The following is a 17,364-nucleotide window of genomic DNA, read 5'->3' as shown; positions in this document are numbered from 1 at the left end:
CCTATAAACTACTTTACACTTCTGGAGAGCAAAGAACTGAGAAAACTGCAATGTCCTAAGTGACCCCAGCAAAGCCTGCTTTTCCCAGAACCTGTAAGTTCTAACAAAATCGAGACTTTGTCCAAATCACCTGAACTCTACATGGATTCTATTGGCTCGGTATGGCATAACCCACTTTTGCCTAGAAAAGCCGGAAGCAGGTCTGCTTTGAAGACAGAATTTCCATGAGCTGCAATAAGTAGGTTGCTGAGACCTCATCCTAACTCTTACCAAAGCCAAAAGTGTCTACTACTCTAAGTTGAGAATAAGAGCATGCATGCAGGCATGCAACACCAATACAGAAGAGATGGTGTGCAAACAATGAGTGTGTGTGTGTGCATGCAGAATAAAACCACCCACTGTTTTATAGACTGATGGCACTTCTACAGTGTAAATGATTTTCTAAATAATACACCAGGCTACCTGAGTGTACCCTGAACAAATGAGCAACCCACAAAAGGTCAAGACAGCCATATAAATACAGGCACATAATTTTAGGAGAGAGTAAATGACTGAAACAATCTTAGGCAGATCCCGACCGATGCTCTTTTAGATATAGATGGTTGAAAACCTCCTGTGTTCTCTGTATGAACCACAAAATCCTTATGAACTATCCCTGTGCGCCCCACAGTTTGGATGCCTCACCCAGGGTCACTGGGACTTGCTTGTGTCCCTTAACTGTCCATCTGGACTGCAAGCATTTCCAACTGGCAGCAGCACCTTCCTCTGATGATCTCAGAGCACTTGCTCAGGGTCTCGCTCTGGAGGCCTGAGGAACATTTAATGAAATGGAATACATAGCTAATTCTGATTTATATTTAAGGAAATATAAATACAAGACTACAGAATTCATGAGATAAGAATTTCAGACCATGTTAGGAATCTATTCATGTCCAGCTGGCATTTTGCTATATCTGAAGCAGTAGAGATTCTAGAAAAAGATAACCTACTTAGATGTGAAAGTGACTCTATTGAGATAGGTTCTTAACAGCAGTAAGTTATTTTACAGAAAGTATGGGCAGAAACCTCAGACCTGTTTGAAATCAGAGTTTTTAAATAAGTAAAAAAAAATCCAGATTATTCTGGAAATACCTACTGAGACTGAGCACCAATACAACGTTCTGTGCTAGACATGGGGATGCAACAATTGACAAGCCCAAACCGTCCCACTATGCACCTTATAATACAACAGTGACCACGTGATCAGTCATGTCCACAAAGATGAAGATGATGATGAAGATGCTACTGCTGCCGCCACTGACTTTGGTGTTAGGGATTGAACTCGGGTCCTCAGGCATGCTAAACTTCTCTCCCACTTCCAGCCTCAGCAAAGGAAGTGCATCACACACCTGTTGTCAGCCACTTGCAGGAGGTCCGCAATGTACGGGTCTTCTGGTTGAGGAACCGGGTATGAGCTGACTTCTGAGGGTGGGGCTGGTTCATCGATTTGCATCCGCTGGCGCCTAAATGCAATGTTCCTTTTCCTGCCACCTAAGAAAGCCGAGACGGACGTATGGCTTAAAAACAAAGGATAAACAGAGTGCTTTTCTAGGTACTAAACAGCACAAGCTAACCTGTTATCAAGAGGGCTCATCCGTAAATACCCACATTGATCTGCGACTGAAAAATGTGTTCTTGAAAAATCTAATAAGGCAAGGTTATAAAATAAGTTTTCTGTGCCTACAGGCTAGGCAAATGCACAGTTTAAACTGTCCCTCTGCTAGATTAGATTTTGGCAGGACTTAAAGCTGAGTGTGCCTTGCAATGATCAGTGTCGTGTGCTAACATAACACGGTCAGACAAGGAGCACTGACAGCAAGAGTAAGATACACATGTGTATTAAACACTGTCAAAAGAACAGACAACTGGAGCTGGGAGACTGCTCAAATGGAAAAGTGTTTGCCGTTCAAGCATGGGGACCTGTGTTCAGTCCCCGGAAACCGTGTGTTGGTACTGTGCCTATAAGCCCAGCACCCGAGAGGAGGAGACAAGAAAACTCCTGGACTTGCTGCACAGCCCGTCTATCCTAATAGGCAAGCTCAAGACGCAGTGAGAAACCTTGTCTCAAAACAACCTGGTGGAAAGTGATAGAGGAAGAAACTGGAAGTTGACTTCTGGCCTACACACGTTCCTGCACACACACACAAAGAGTGGATAACTGAAACTCTAAAGAGCAAAACTAAATATAAGAGGATGTCACCTATAATATGCTAATCTGAATTAGTAGTGAATACCTATCCATAGCTATCTTTGTAGGTAGCAGGGACATGTTGAGTGGATAGGTGATCTTGGAGTGGTATAAAACTCAGCAGCTAGCAAGACTAGAGCTACACTTTCTAAACTAATAGATTCTCACAAAAAATAAGTATAGCCCACAGTTCTGTATCCACGAGCACTTTACCCAGCTTGGTTAAGAAGGAAACCAGAGCGTTACCAGGGGTCTGCACCACAGCACGCAGGTTCTTCTCTTGAAGCTGCTGGATCTTTTCATCCTTGGCTTTGCTCTCTTTCTCCAGGAGTTTGACCTTGTGAACATACTGGTTGTTCAGAAACTTCAGATCAGCTGACTCACGGGAACATTTCTTCAGTGTCGTCTTCAGGTCTTACAGGAAGGAAGAGGAACACAGTTCTAAGGCTCAAGCCATCCACACGGACTTGAAAGGCGCCACCTGAGCCTTACACACGCTCTGTAGGAAGCCGAAGTCACTGTCTGCCACTATCAAATCTGAACATAACCCGCAAAGCACAGAAAGAGACTTTGGGATTTTGTTGTTGTTGTTATTGTACACACCCAATGTGTACCATGGATTTGATCCAGTAAGTTGGGTTTCAGGTGAAGAATTTTGAAAATAAAATTTATAGTAAGATAACCAATAATTACCTTTACCTTTGAAATCTACTTTCTGGCCCAAACACTTAAGTACCTGATACCTGGCTCTCACTTATTCATTACTTTTCGTTTGAGAAAACATATTCCGTTCTGCCATCTGATATTCTCTATACTAATTACTAACCAAGAAGCATAATCCACACGTAGTGCGCATGATCACAGCTATGGAGTGTGCATTTAGTCTACTCTCTAACCACAGTTCTCTTCACTGGATTTAGAGAGATGTTGGTAGGACTATCATTTTCCATATCAAGTATTTTAAAGGGACCTTAGCCTTTTCCACCTAAAAACCAAAGAAGGCAAGGAGCCTTCACTTAAAAAAAAAAAAAAAAAACACAATCAAAGAAAGTTTCACGTACCTTTAATGTGCTTGTCTGAGTATTCTCTGAGCTTCATTAACTCCAGATACAATTCATTATTCTCCTTATTCAGTCTTGTATTTTCAAGTTTATAAGGTTCCAAAGCAAAATCGAGATTGGCACTTTCCTTTTCCGCCTTTCCTGAGGACAACCTGCACTGCCGCAGGCTTTCTGTCGTATGAACAAGGTCACTAACGGTAAGAGAGAAAAGACAAATGTAACAACACATTCCATGACATTTTAGTAACTTAATACATTTCTAAAACGGATTAAATATGTTAATCTTAGGGTTCTTTCAGGGTATCAAAGGGTCCTCAAGTTTCTCAAAACAGGCCTAACTATAAACTATAAAATACAAACACATCAAACGGTTGTTTGGTTGATTTGTTCAGTTCTGAAAGTAATTTCATTGATAATTTTACCTTCGGTTTAAAAATCCTATTGCTTAGGAACATCCCATTAGGGCATTCAACAAAATGAGTTAGCATGCCCGATCGCTGGCCACTCTCCCCACTCGCTCCTTCTCTAGGCGGTAGAGCCTGTGAACCTGGCTTTTCACTGAGTAAATATGGACTGATTGTGTGCCCTATGCTACCTCCAGGAAGACACCAACCAGAACCACTCTTACCTCTCACAACATAGATCAATAAAAAACAACACTCACTCCATAGATGTTCTATGAGAAGAAAACACACACACACACACAAATGCACTCATTAATGAAGAACTTATATTCTATAGACAGTTGTCAAAGAGACATCATGGCACACGATAAAGCAAACATTTCCATGCTTACTAGTTGAGCAATCTATAGTAGCTATAGGTGAACATGGCAGTCTCATGAAGTTTACAATGCAAGGAAGACTAAACCAAGATGTCAAGGATGATGCACGGTGATTGTAAAATGCTGTGCCTGTCCTACACAGCACAGAGTGTGAGAAGGTGCGGCACAGGCGCAAGAACAGAAAGGGAGAGCACTCTACAAGCAGAAGTGACCAAGACAGCAAGGCTGAGAGTACACATAACCTTACAGAGCATTACATGACTCCACACATGGGAGACAGGGCTTCAGGAACCCAAGGGATCAGGTCATGAGAGGTCTGGGGGCTCAAATCAAAGACCAAACGTTATCTTTATCCATTCTCTGCTTTCTGCCAGCATCACTTGTAGTCCTACTAACCAGCCTTCTTAAACACCCCACTCCAATCTCAAAGAGCCTTTCTGTTAAGGTAAGATGTGACAGTAACATTAGAGTGCCTTTCTAGACTAGCAGAAACTAAGGGCCAGCTCAGCAGACAGAATTTAAGGGGGAAGTTGTATGGGAGTATAGCTCAACGGTAGAGCACTGGCCCAGCACACTCAAAGGCTGTGTTTGTCCTCACCACTGTGAAAAGATAACAACAAACAACAAGCCAGAGACGGGAGAGGGCACCTCTGACCTCCATCAGACACCTCAGAGTGTGATTCCCTTCAGGGAAACGCTCAGAAATGTTGACTCAGAAAGGCACGATGGGTATAGCGACCCCTAGCATCCAGCGCTGCAAAGGCCCTCTTTTGAAGACCAGGCTTAGGATGATAGAGAGACCAGGCAAGCTTAGGACTTCTCCAAAATCCAGTGGTTGCTTTACCATGAAAAGAAGGTCAGCTATGAACTTGGTAAATGGATTAAGGATTACACACATGAATAACTATACTTTCATCTTTACCTGAAAAGTTTTTCTACCAAAGGCAGACTGTCCACTGACAGGGTCTGGCGGTAGCCCAGCTGGTCTAACCTCTTCCGAATGTTAATATACTTTCTCTCTGCAGCTGTAGTCATCTTGCTTCCAAAACCAGTTTTAGTCACACTCCAAACTTAAAGCCCTGAAAGAGAGAATTAACACAAGCTGTTAAACATAACTTTAACATCAAAGAATCATTTGGTTTCTGTTAATGTAGTCAGTGCTCTATAGTACTAATACTTATTTAAATCCAATACATATGATCTCCATATTGCTACATTACAACATGTGTTTCTTCATGAACCTGAATCTAAAACTTAAAAAAATGAAAATTCTAGAAGGAAACAAAGGTTTTCCAGAGGCAGGCAGGGGATCCTTGCAATTCTACTTTCTTACAGAGCTGTACCTGGCAGGCAGGCAGTTATCCTGCTCATTCCAGGCAAGTGCTCTACAGGGGGCTATGCCCACAACCCACAGGGCATCCCTTAGTGACAGTAAACATAAAAGAAAGACATGCTAAGTAGGACCTCATAAAAGTGGAAACCATCAACTCATCAAAACATGCTAGTAAGGAAAATGTAAAGGCGCAGCCAATGGTCGTTCTCTCTTAGTATTGGGAAGCTCTGGATTCGAGCTCTGAAACATCAAGAAAGAGGAATGCGAGTGGGGGAAATGAAAATCAAGAGTACCAGAAAATATTCACAAGATCTAAGAAAATATTTACATACTGAATAGAAAATAAACTCTTGGAGCTTAGTAACACAACAATCCAATAAGAAAATCAGGGCTTCTCGTAGGAGGCACAAGACTCGAGTCTCAGAATTTGGGAGGCAGAAACAAGCCTGTACCCTGTACACAGTAAGTCGGAGGCCCAGGGAACACATAGTGAGACCCGGTCTCAAATTATCCCCCCAAGGATAATTTGGTCTGTGCATTTCACCATGTAAATTTCACTCCCATATTGGTTCTTTTCATTGTCTTGAGACAAAGGCCTTATAACATCCTGACTGATCTAGAAAATTGTATTAAAACTAAATTTTAGTTGTACAAACATTTGAAAAGACACCTTGCAAAAGGTATCTTGAGGGAAATATATGAAAAGGTGCTTAACATGCAAAGGCTCTCAGCAAATGACATCCACACACCACCCAGAGAGTAGAAAACCACTGTGGAACGAGCCAAACAGCTTCCTATTAAGTGAAACACAGTCCTAGCTGATAACACCGTAATTCTATTCCTACAGCTTTACAAAAGGAAACGGACAGGAATATCCACAGGGGGACTCTAGCAGCTTCACCTGTAACTGTACAGAGCTGGAAAGGGGATGAACAAGCTATCCTACCCAGTACCCCGTAGCATGGCGCAGGGAAGAAGCAAGGAGCTGTCAACACACACTACCCTGGAGGACTCTCAAGGGACTACTCAGGCAAAGCAGCCAGACACCTGCTCTACGTGACCACATGTGGAGCCGGCTAGAAAGAGTTTCATGGCCGGCCGCTGGAGAGTCTCTGGAAAGGATAGATCTTTCTTCCCAGAATGATAGAGGACTGCCTGGGGTAAGTTACCCAGGCACAGACATTCATGGAAAGTGCTTAAAGGCACACTGAAGGTGCATTTCACTGTCTAAATTTCACTCCCATATTGGTTCTTTTCATTATTTTGAAATATACCGTCCTGACTGGTCTAGAACTCATATTATTGACCAGGTGGCCCCATCTTTTTCTTCTGCCTGTGCCTTTGAGTGCTAGGACTACAGATGTGTCCCACCAGGCCCAATCTTACTTCCTTTTTTTTTTTTTTTTTTTTTGTAACACACATGTAAGTAGCTCAGTATACATTTTTACGTTTGTCTATTTTTATGCTTGTTTGTTTACCGTGCTCGGGGTTAAGCGCTGAGCCTATGACATGGTAGGCAAAGCACTCTTTACTGGGCGATACCTCCAGCTGTTATACTTGTCTTCCCAAACACCTATGACTATTTATTATCTCTACCAATCTGCCCTAAAATTGAGTTATGCAGAGACCATTTCTAACCTTTACCAAAAAACTGTAGTCATAGAACTCATATTTCTAAATCAAATAAAAATTACGTCCTTGGGATCTTAAGACTTCTGGTGAGTGGAACACAGCTTCTGCTCCAATCCAATTGCGCTCGGGACCTGAGACTGCATTAGTTAGGGAAGCAGAAACCGGCCTGAGTAGGGCCACAGGCCTCATCCGGCCGACCCACGACCCCAGCCACAGGATTTTGAGACTGCTGGTGAGTGGAACACAGCTTCTGCTCCAGTCCAATCACGCGGGACCTGAGACTGCTTTGGTTGGGGAGGGAGAAATCCGGCCTACATAGGGCCACAAGCCTCTTCCGATCAGAAAAGCACCGGGGTAGCTAGGGCGCAGGGTCGGCTGACACTCGCCAGTTACCCACAACACCCGCCACAGGATCTTAAGACTTCTGGAGAGTGGAACACAGCTTCTGCTCCAATCCAATTGCGCGCGGGACCTGAGACTGCATTAGTTAGGGAAGCAAAAAACCGGCCTGAGTAGGACCACAGGCCTCTTCCGGCTGGACCAGCACCGGGGTACTGCCAGCTACCCACGACCCCCGCCACAGGATTTTGAGACTGCTGGTGAGTGGAACACAGCTTCTGCTCCAATCTTTAAACAGTGACAACGACAACAACTAACCCCAGAGATTACCAGATGGCGAAAGGTAAACGTAATAATCTTACTAACAGAAACCAAGACCACTCACCATCATCAGAACCCAGCACTCCCACTTCGCCCAGTCCAGGGCACCCCAACATACCGGAAAAGCTAGACACGGATCTAAAAGCATATCTCATGATGATGGTAGAGGACTTCAAGAAGGACTTTAATAACACACTTAAAGAAATACAAAGGAACACTGGTAAACAGGTAGAAGACAATAAAGAGGAAGCACAAAAATCCCTTAAAGAATTGCAGGAGAACACTGCTAAAGAGTTACAAATCCTTAAAGAAAAACAGGATAACCTAATCAAACAGGTAGAAGTCCTTAATGAAAAACAGGAAAACACATCCAAACAGATGATGGAAATGAACAAAACCATACTAGACCTAAAAAGGGAAGTAGACACAATAAAGAAAACCCAAAATGAGGCAACACTGGAGATAGAAACCCTAGGAAAGAAATCTGGAACCATAGATACCAGCATCAGCAACAGAATACAAGAGATGGAAGAGAGAATCTCAGGTGCAGAAGATTCCATAGAGAACATCAGCACAACAATCAAGGAAAATGTAAAATGCAAAAAGATCCTAACTCAAAACATCCAAGAAATACAGGACACAATGAGAAGAGCAAACCTACGGATAATAGGAGTGGATGAGAATGAAGATTTTCAACTCAAAGGACCAGCAAACATCTTCAACAAAATTATAGAAGAAAACTTCCCAAATCTAAAGAAAGAGATGCCCATGAACATACAAGAAGCCTACAGAACTCCAAATAGACTGGACCAGAAAAGAAATACCTCCCGACACATAATAATCAGAACAACAAATGCTCTAAATAAAGATAGAATACTAAAAGCAGTAAGAGAAAAAGGCCAAGTAACATATAAAGGCAAGCCTATCAGAATTACACCAGATTTTTCACCAGAGACTATGAAAGCCAGAAGATCCTGGACGGATGTTATACAGACACTAAAAGAACACAAATTCCAGCCCAGGCTACTATACCCAGCCAAACTCTCAATCAACATAGATGGAGAAACCAAAGTACTCCACGACAAAACCAAATTCACACATTATCTCTCCACGAATCCAGCCCTTCAAAGGATAATAACAGAAAAAAAACCAATACAAGGACAGGAACCACGCCCTAGAAACAACAAGAAGGTAATCCCTCAACAAACCTAAAAGAAGACAGCCACAAGAACAGAATGCCAACTTTAACAACAAAAATAACAGGAAACAACAATTACTTTTCCTTAATATCTCTTAATATCAATGGACTCAACTCCCCGATAAAAAGACATAGACTAACAAACTGGCCACACAAACAAGACCCAACATTTTGCTGCTTACAGGAAACTCATCTCAGAGAAAAAGATAGACACTACCTCAGAATGAAAGGCTGGAAAACAATTTTCCAAGCAAATGGTATGAAGAAACAAGCTGGAGTAGCCATTCTAATATCTGATAAGATTGACTTCCAACCCAAAGTCATTAAAAAAGACAGGGAGGGACACTTCATACTCATCAAAGGTAAAATCCTCCAAGAGGAACTATCAATCCTGAATATCTATGCTCCAAATACAAAGGCAGCCACATTCATTAAAGAAACTTTAGTAAATCTCAAAGCACACATTGCACCTCATACAATAATAGTGGGAGACTTCAACACACCACTTTCACCAATGGACAGATCATGAAAACAGAAACTAAACAGGGACACAGAGAAACTAAGAGAAATTATGAATCAAATGGATCTGGCAGATATCTACAGAACATTCTATCCTAAAACAAAAGGATATACCTTCTTCTCAGCACCTCATGGTACCTTCTCCAAAATTGACCACATAATTGGTCACAAAACAGGCCTCAACAGATACAAAAATATTGAAATTGTCCCATGCATCCTATCAGATCACCATGGACTAAGGCTGATCTTCAATAACAAAATAAATAATAGAAAGCCAACCTTCACGTGGAAACTGAACAACACTCTTCTCAATGATACCTTGGTCAAGGAAGGAATAAAGAAAGAAATTAAGGACTTTTTAGAGTTCAATGAAAGTGAAGCCACAACATACCCAAACTTATGGGACGCAATGAAAGCATTTCTAAGAGGAAAACTCATAGCTCTGAGTGCCTCCAAAAGGAAACTAGAGAGAGCACACATTAGCAGCTTGACAACATACCTAAAAGCACTAGAACAAAAGGAAGCAAATTCACCCAAGAGGAGTAGACGGCAGGAAATAATCAAACTCAGGGGCGAAATCAACCAAGTGGAAACAAGAAAAAACTATTCAAAGAATCAACCAATCAAGGAGCTGGTTCTTTGAGAAAATCAACAAGATAGATAAACCCTTAGCCAGACTCACTGGAGGGCACAGGGAAAGCATCCTAATTAACAAAATCAGAAATGAAAAAGGAGACATAAGCCGGGCGTGGTGGCGCATGCCTTTAATCCCAGCACTCGGGAGGCAGAGGCAGGCGGATTTCTGAGTTCGAGTCCAGCCTGGTCTACAAAGTGAGTTCCAGGACAGCCAGGGCTATACAGAGAAACCCTGTCTCGAAAAACCAAAAAAAAAAAAAAAGAAAAAGGAGACATAACAACAGATCCTGAAGACATCCAAAACACCATCAGATCCTTCTACCAAAGGCTATACTCAACAAAACTGGAGAACCTGGATGAAATGGAGAAGTTCCTAGACAGATACCAGGTACCAAAGTTGAATCAAGATCAGGTTAATGATCTAAACAGCCCTATATCCCCCAAAGAAATAGAAGCAGTCATTAATAGTCTCCCAACTAAAAAAAGCCCAGGACCAGATGGGTTTAGTGCAGAGTTCTATCAGACCTTCAAAGAAGATCTAATCCCAGTTCTTCACAAACTATTCCACAAAATAGAAACAGAAGGTACTCTACCCAACTCATTCTATGAAGCCACAATTACTCTGATACCTAAACCACAAAAAGACCCAACAAAGATAGAAAACTTCAGACCAATATCCCTTATGAATATTGATGCAAAAATCCTCAATAAAGTTCTTGCTAACCGAATCCAAGAACACATCAAAACAATCATCCATCCTGACCAAGTAGGTTTCATCCCAGGGATGCAGGGATGGTTCAATATACGGAAATCCATCAACGTAATCCAGTATATAAACAAACTCAAAGACAAAAACCACATGGTCATCTCGTTAGATGCGGAAAAAGCATTTGACAAGATCCAACACCCATTCATGATAAAAGTCTTGGAAAGATCAGGAATTCAAGGCCCATACCTAAACATGATAAAAGCAATCTACAGCAAACCAGTAGCCAACATCAAAGTAAATGGTGAGAAGCTTGAAGCAATCCCTCTAAAATCAGGGACTAGACAAGGCTGTCCACTTTCTCCATACCTATTCAACATTGTACTTGAAGTCCTAGCCAGAGCAATTCGACAACAAAAGGAGATCAAAGGGATACAAATTGGAAAAGATGAAGTCAAAATATCACTCTTTGCAGATGATATGATAGTATATATAAGTGACCCTAAAAATTCCACCAGAGAACTCCTAAGCCTGATAAACAGCTTCGGTGAAGTAGCTGGATATAAAATTAACTCAAACAAATCAATGGCCTTTCTCTACACAAAGAATAAACAGGCTGAGAAAGAAATTAGGGAAACAACACCCTTCTCAATAGTCACAAATAATATAAAATATCTTGGCGTGACTCTAACTAAGGAAGTGAAAGATCTGTATAATAAAAACTTCAAGTCTCTGAAGAAAGAAATTATAGAAGATCTCAGAAGATGGAAAGATCTCCCATGCTCATGGATTGGCAGGATCAACATTGTAAAAATGGCTATCTTGCCAAAAGCAATCTACAGATTCAATGCAATCCCCATCAAAATTCCAAATCAATTCTTCAACGAATTAGAAAGTGCAATCTGCAAATTCATCTGGAATAACAAAAAACCTAGGATAGCAAAAACTCTTCTCAAGGATAAAAGAACCTCTGGTGGAATCACCATGCCGGACCTAAAGCTCTACTACAGAGCAATTGTGATAAAAACTGCATGGTACTGGTATAGTGACAGACAAATAGACCAATGGAATAGAATTGAAGACCCAGAAATGAACCCACACACCTACGGTCACTTGATCTTCGACAAGGGAGCTAAAAACATCCAGTGGAAGAAAGACAGCATTTTCAACAAATGGTGCTGGCACAACTGGTTGTTAACATGTAGAAGAATGCGAATCGATCCATTCCTATCTCCTTGTACTAAGGTCAAGTCTAAGTGGATCAAGGAACTTCACATAAAACCAGAGACACTGAAACTTATAGAGGAGAAAGTGGGGAAAAGCCTTGAAGATATGGGCACAGGGGAAAAATTCCTGAATAGAACAGTAATGGCTTGTGCTGTAAGATCGAGAATTGACAAGTGGGACCTCATGAAACTACAAAGCTTCTGCAAGGCTAAAGACACCATCAATAAGACAAAAAAACCACCAACAGATTGGGAAAGGATCTTCACCTATCCTAAATCAGATAAGGGACTAATATCCAATATATATATAAAGAACTCAAGAAGGTGGACTCCAGAAAGTCAAATAACCCCATTAGAAAATGGGGCTCAGAACTGAACAAAGAATTCTCACCTGAGGAATACCGAATGGCAGAGAAACACCTGAAAAAATGTTCAACATCCTTAATCATCAGGGAAATGCAAATCAAAACAACCCTGAGATTCCACCTCACACCAGTCAGAATGGCTAAGATCAAAAATTCAGGTGACAGCAGATGCTGGCGAGGATGTGGAGAAAGAGGAACACTCCTCCATTGTTGGTGGGATTGCAAGCTTGTACAACCACTCTGGAAATCAGTCTGGCGGTTCCTCAGAAAATTGGACATAGTACTACCGGAGGATCCAGCAATACCTCTCCTGGGCATATATCCAGAAGATGTCCCAACCGGTAAAAAGGACACATGCTCCACTATGTTCATAGCAGCCCTATTTATAATAGCCAGAAGCTGGAAAGAACCCAGATGTCCCTCAACAGAGGAATGGATACAGAAATTATGGTACATTTACACAATGGAGTACTACTCAGCTATTAAAAAGAATGAATTTATGAAATTCCTAGCCAAATGGATGGACCTGGAGGGCATCATCTTCAGTGAAGTAACACAATCACAAAAGAACTCACACAATATGTATTCACTGATAAGTGGATATTAGCCCAAAACTTAGGATACCCAAGATATAAGATACAATTTGCTAAACGCATGAAACTCAAGAAGAATGAAGACCAAAGTGTGGACACTGTGCACCTTCTTAGAATTGGGAACAAAACACCCAGGGAAGGAGTTACAGAGACAAAGTTCGTAGCTGTGATGAAAGGATGGACCATTTAGAGACTGCCGTATCCAGGGATCCATCCCATAATCAGCTTCTAAACGCTGACACCATTGCATACACTAGCAAGATTTTGCTGAAAGGACCCAAATATAGCTGTCTCTTGTGAGACGATGCCGGGGCCTAGCAAACACAGGAGTAGATGTTCACAGTCAGCTATTGGATGTATCACAGGGCTCCCAATGGAGAAGCTAGAGAAAGTACCCAAGGAGCTAAAGGGATCTGCAACCCTATTGTTGGAACAACATGATGTACTAACCAGAACCCCGGAGCTCTTGTCTCTAGCTGCATATGTATCGAAAGATGACCTAGTCGGCCATCAATGGAAAGAGAGGCCCATTGGACTTGCAAACTTTATATGCCCCAATATAGGGGAATGCCAGGGCCAAAAGAATGGGAATGGGTGGGTAGGGAAGTGGGGGGCGCTATGGGGGACTTTGGGGATAGCATTGGAAATGTAATTGAGGAAAATATGTAATAAAAATATTAAAAATTTTAAAAAAATTACGTCCTTCACCACTAGTAAAAATTATAAGTGCAAATAAATGAATACATGCAAAACCTGATGCTCCCAACACCCGGTGTAGGATAAAGTACCAATGGCACCGTTCCTATTTAAAGCATAAAGCCAAGAAGGCTGTCCCAAGAAAATAGCTTCCCCAACCACAGGGCTACTTCTAAATTAGTGTTTCTTCTTGATTATCCCCGTTAACAAATCTAGGATCTTCGTTTAGAGGCTTCCCCTAGGGCTTTCTAGGACCCTCCACAAAAGGACTTGACTGATGCCAGGGGTTTATGAAATATGAGTTTTAGAGAAACTATTGTGGTCACAAGAAAAACATCTGGCAAGATAAATTAGCTGGGCAAACTCCAAGAACTGTGGCCCCTCCTTGACAGCTGCCAACTCCGGGTACCAGGAAACCATCTTTCTCCATCCTTCAGGAAGGCAGAATGAGACTAGGAATCAAAAGACTATGGGCCATAATAAGTAAAGTCCTCCGGGGTGGGGGTGGAGGTGTGATATGTACATATTAGGGTTTCCCCTATATTCCAGATCACAAGCTTTAAATCAAAACAGCCGAAAAAGGGTAGGTTTCGTAGTTACAACTAGCTGTCCACTAACCCCCCGGGGCGTTGTTGTCTCAAAGCGGGCACCTCTTACTTTCTCAGAAATATGCAACCTGCGGATACAGAAGCGTTTAAAAAAAATTAATAAATAAAACAGAGTGCGGGCACCGCAAAGGGCACAGGCCGGAGCGGCCAAGCAGTCCTTCCCCGGCTCAGGCCGGAGGGTGGAACGGCAGGTCTCCTCGGGTCGGCCCCGGGCCGCACGGACGGACGGACGGACCGACGGACGGTGGGACGGTCCCCGCGCCGCCCTCCCGCACTTCCTCCCGGCAGCGCCCGGGCTCCCGCCCTCGCTCGGGGGTGGGGGTTGGGACCGCCCCGGTGGCCCCGCGACCCCGCCCGGCCCCCGCGGCCTCCCCGGGCGCGCCTCACCGCCGCTCCGTCGCGAGGTACATCGCCCTCGGGACCCGCCGTCCCCGCTGGCTCGTCCCGCTGCGGCCAATGGCTCCGGCACGAGCACGGTTTGAAAATGGCGCGGAGAGAGACGGTCGCGGCCCACAAGGAAGGAGCGCCGCCGTTGCCCCGGTAACGGACCGGAGCGGCCCACAGTGGCGGCGCGCGCGCCGGCCGCCCGTAGATGGCGGCTCTCGGCCCTCGGTGCCCGGAAACGTAACGGTCGGCCGATGCCGGGGCTACGGCGCCCCCTGGCGGGGAGCCCGAACCTCTGCGGTGCCCGAGGACCTTGCCAACTGGCCGCTGTCGGTAACCATCAGCTATGCCCCAATGACCTTTTCACAGGTGAATTCCTGCTGATCGCCCTGTCTTCCCCCTGGATGTTACTGTCCTTGCAGATTCTCCTGGCTACCACCTGATAACAGTTATTGCCCCGTACCCGTGTAAACCCCTAGAACAGAATCCGACCATTAAAACCTACTTGTTTATGTTTCTCCCTGCTGCTTCCAATTGTGGGCTCCTTGAATCAGATATTCTTTTATTCAACTGTATTTCTCTAGCATCTGTCACAGTATTTGTAAATGTTAAGTTGAAATGAATTGCTTACAATAGCTTGCTCATGGATACAAAGATCATGGTCAAATCCCCAGAGTCCACCACTCTCCTAAAAACTTTCTAGATGGTTGAGTTGAATTTTTGTTTGTTTATGTGTTTGTTTTGTTTTCTTTTGTTGTTTGTTTCTGCTTATATTCTTTACCAAGCCGGCCTTTCCTCTGACTATGTACTTTGTCCGCTGCTCAACACGGAACTGTATGTTGGGATGTGAATCGCTCTGTGCCGATTCATTCTTTGTTTTCACGTCTCAGTCTCCATTTTGTGTGCTTTGTCCGTTTTTAATTGGAAGTTTTAAGGAGCTAATGAATCTTGTAGAGATTTTCATACCATCTTGCACATATACAAGTAAGCATATGTTTGTGTAAAGACAAATATCTTTTTTTTAAAAAAAAAGTCATAAATATCAGAAATTGGCTGTGCATAGCCATCTAGTGAAGAGAGATATTGTTGGCCCCCCTTACCCCAAACACACACCAACTAAATAATAGAACAAAACTCAGTGAAGAAATGCAAGGGGTACATGGGATTGAAAGCTACAGTTAGCCTTTGTTCCAAGTGGCATTGATAACCCAGAGTCAGGGTCACTGCTGACCTCTGAGGCCTAAGGTCAGGGATCCTGGCACACAAAACTTGAAAGATGAGAATGCAGAATGCTGCTGCTTCCCACCCAAGTCCTAGCGCTTTAAGCGAAATGCATGGCTGTGGAGGCAGGGAGGAAAACAGATGCCCTCACAACAGAAAGTGAGCTTTGCAGACTTAATATCAGCACTTTGTAGCTATGAGGCATCCTGGTAATAAGAAAGCGGCTTGAGCCGTGTATGGTGGCGCACACCTTTAATCCCAGCACTCGGGAGGCCGAGGCAAGTGGATTTCTGAGTTCGAGGCCAGGCTGGTCTACAGAGAGTGAGTTCCAGGACAGCCAGGGCTACATGGAGAAACCCTGTCTTGAAAAACCAAAAAAAAAAAAAAAAAAAGAACTCTCAGCTGCCTGCCTGCCTGCCTGCCTGCCTGCCTGCCTGCCTGCCTGCTGAAAAACTCCCTGACATGATGGGTATTGTCTTAGTTAGGGTTTTACTGCTATGAACAGAGACCATGACCAAGGCACCTCTTATAAGGACAACATTTCATTGGAGCTGGCTTTCAGATTTAGAAGTTCTGTTCATTATCATCAAGGTGGGAACATGGCAGCATCCAGACAGGCATGGTACCAGAGTTGCTGAGAAGTCTACATCTTCATCTGAAGACTGCTAGCAGAATACTGGCTTCCAGACAGTTAGGATGAGGGTCTTAAAACCCATACTCACAGTGACACACATACTCCAACAAGGCCACACCTCCCAATAGTGCCACTCCCAGGGCCAAGCATATACAAACCATCATAGTTATGGATCCTAACTCTCTCAAGTTGTCTTGGTCGTGGTGTCTTAGTACAGCAACAGAAAGGTAACTAAGCCAAATGTCCTCCAAAGGCCTGTGGGCTATGGCCTGGTCTTCAGCATGGCACTGCTGGGAGGCAGCAGATCCTTTAAGAAGTAGTTTAGTGGAAGGAAACTAGGCCTGCCATGATTGTTCTGCTTGGTCACAGGTCCAAAAGCAACAGAGCCAACCAACCATAGATGGCAGCCAGAAGCACCCCACACACACACACCCAAAGTGTTTTTGCCGTTTTAATCTGATAAATCAAAGTACTTTGTCACAGTGATGGAAAGTTAATACCATGAGCTTGCAGGTGAAAAGAATGTCGTGGATATATTTTAAATGATGGGGATGAGGCTTTCTCAGGCTCACACTCTAACACTTGGACAGACAATCCTTTCTGAGAGGAGTTGTCCTGAGTACTGTGGAGTGTTTAGCACCCTTCCTGGCTTCTCCACATTGGATGCCTCTAGCAGCTTCCACCTGAGATGGTTGCTATAGTCACAGTGCCTTCAGGACTTTCCAAATGTCCTTTGAGGTAAAACCTGTAACTGCAGGCTTTCCCACCCACACTCCAGTTCCCAAAATTATATATGAATAAATGCCTAGGCCAAAAGCTTTGACTTCCCCATTCCCCCACTCATAACTCAGTTATCTCATTTGTTCTAAGTTCTGCCACCT

General features: G+C 43.4%; 1 protein-coding gene across 1 annotated transcript in view; it reads right to left on the bottom strand.

Moving 5' to 3' along the window:
* Window positions 1-15,008, bottom strand: part of Cep135 (centrosomal protein 135) — a 67,288-nt gene extending 52,280 nt beyond the window's left edge. The window contains exons 1-5 of the mRNA XM_029477920.2: window positions 14,632-15,008; window positions 4,995-5,151; window positions 3,289-3,479; window positions 2,474-2,641; window positions 1,389-1,530 (exon numbers count right to left, since the gene is read on the bottom strand). Coding sequence (XP_029333780.1) covers window positions 1,389-1,530; window positions 2,474-2,641; window positions 3,289-3,479; window positions 4,995-5,107 — 614 coding nt within the window. The 5' untranslated portion in view covers window positions 5,108-5,151; window positions 14,632-15,008. The remainder of the gene's footprint in view (window positions 1-1,388; window positions 1,531-2,473; window positions 2,642-3,288; window positions 3,480-4,994; window positions 5,152-14,631) is intronic.
* Between the last annotated feature and the right edge of the window lie 2,356 nt (window positions 15,009-17,364).

This window comes from Mus caroli, unplaced genomic scaffold (genome assembly GCF_978045245.1).
Source record: "Mus caroli unplaced genomic scaffold, Mus_caroli_1 scaffold_4, whole genome shotgun sequence".
Lineage (NCBI taxonomy): Eukaryota > Metazoa > Chordata > Mammalia > Rodentia > Muridae > Mus > Mus caroli.
Note: the sequence above shows the minus strand (reverse complement) of the source record. Positions and strands in the feature narration are given on the sequence as shown.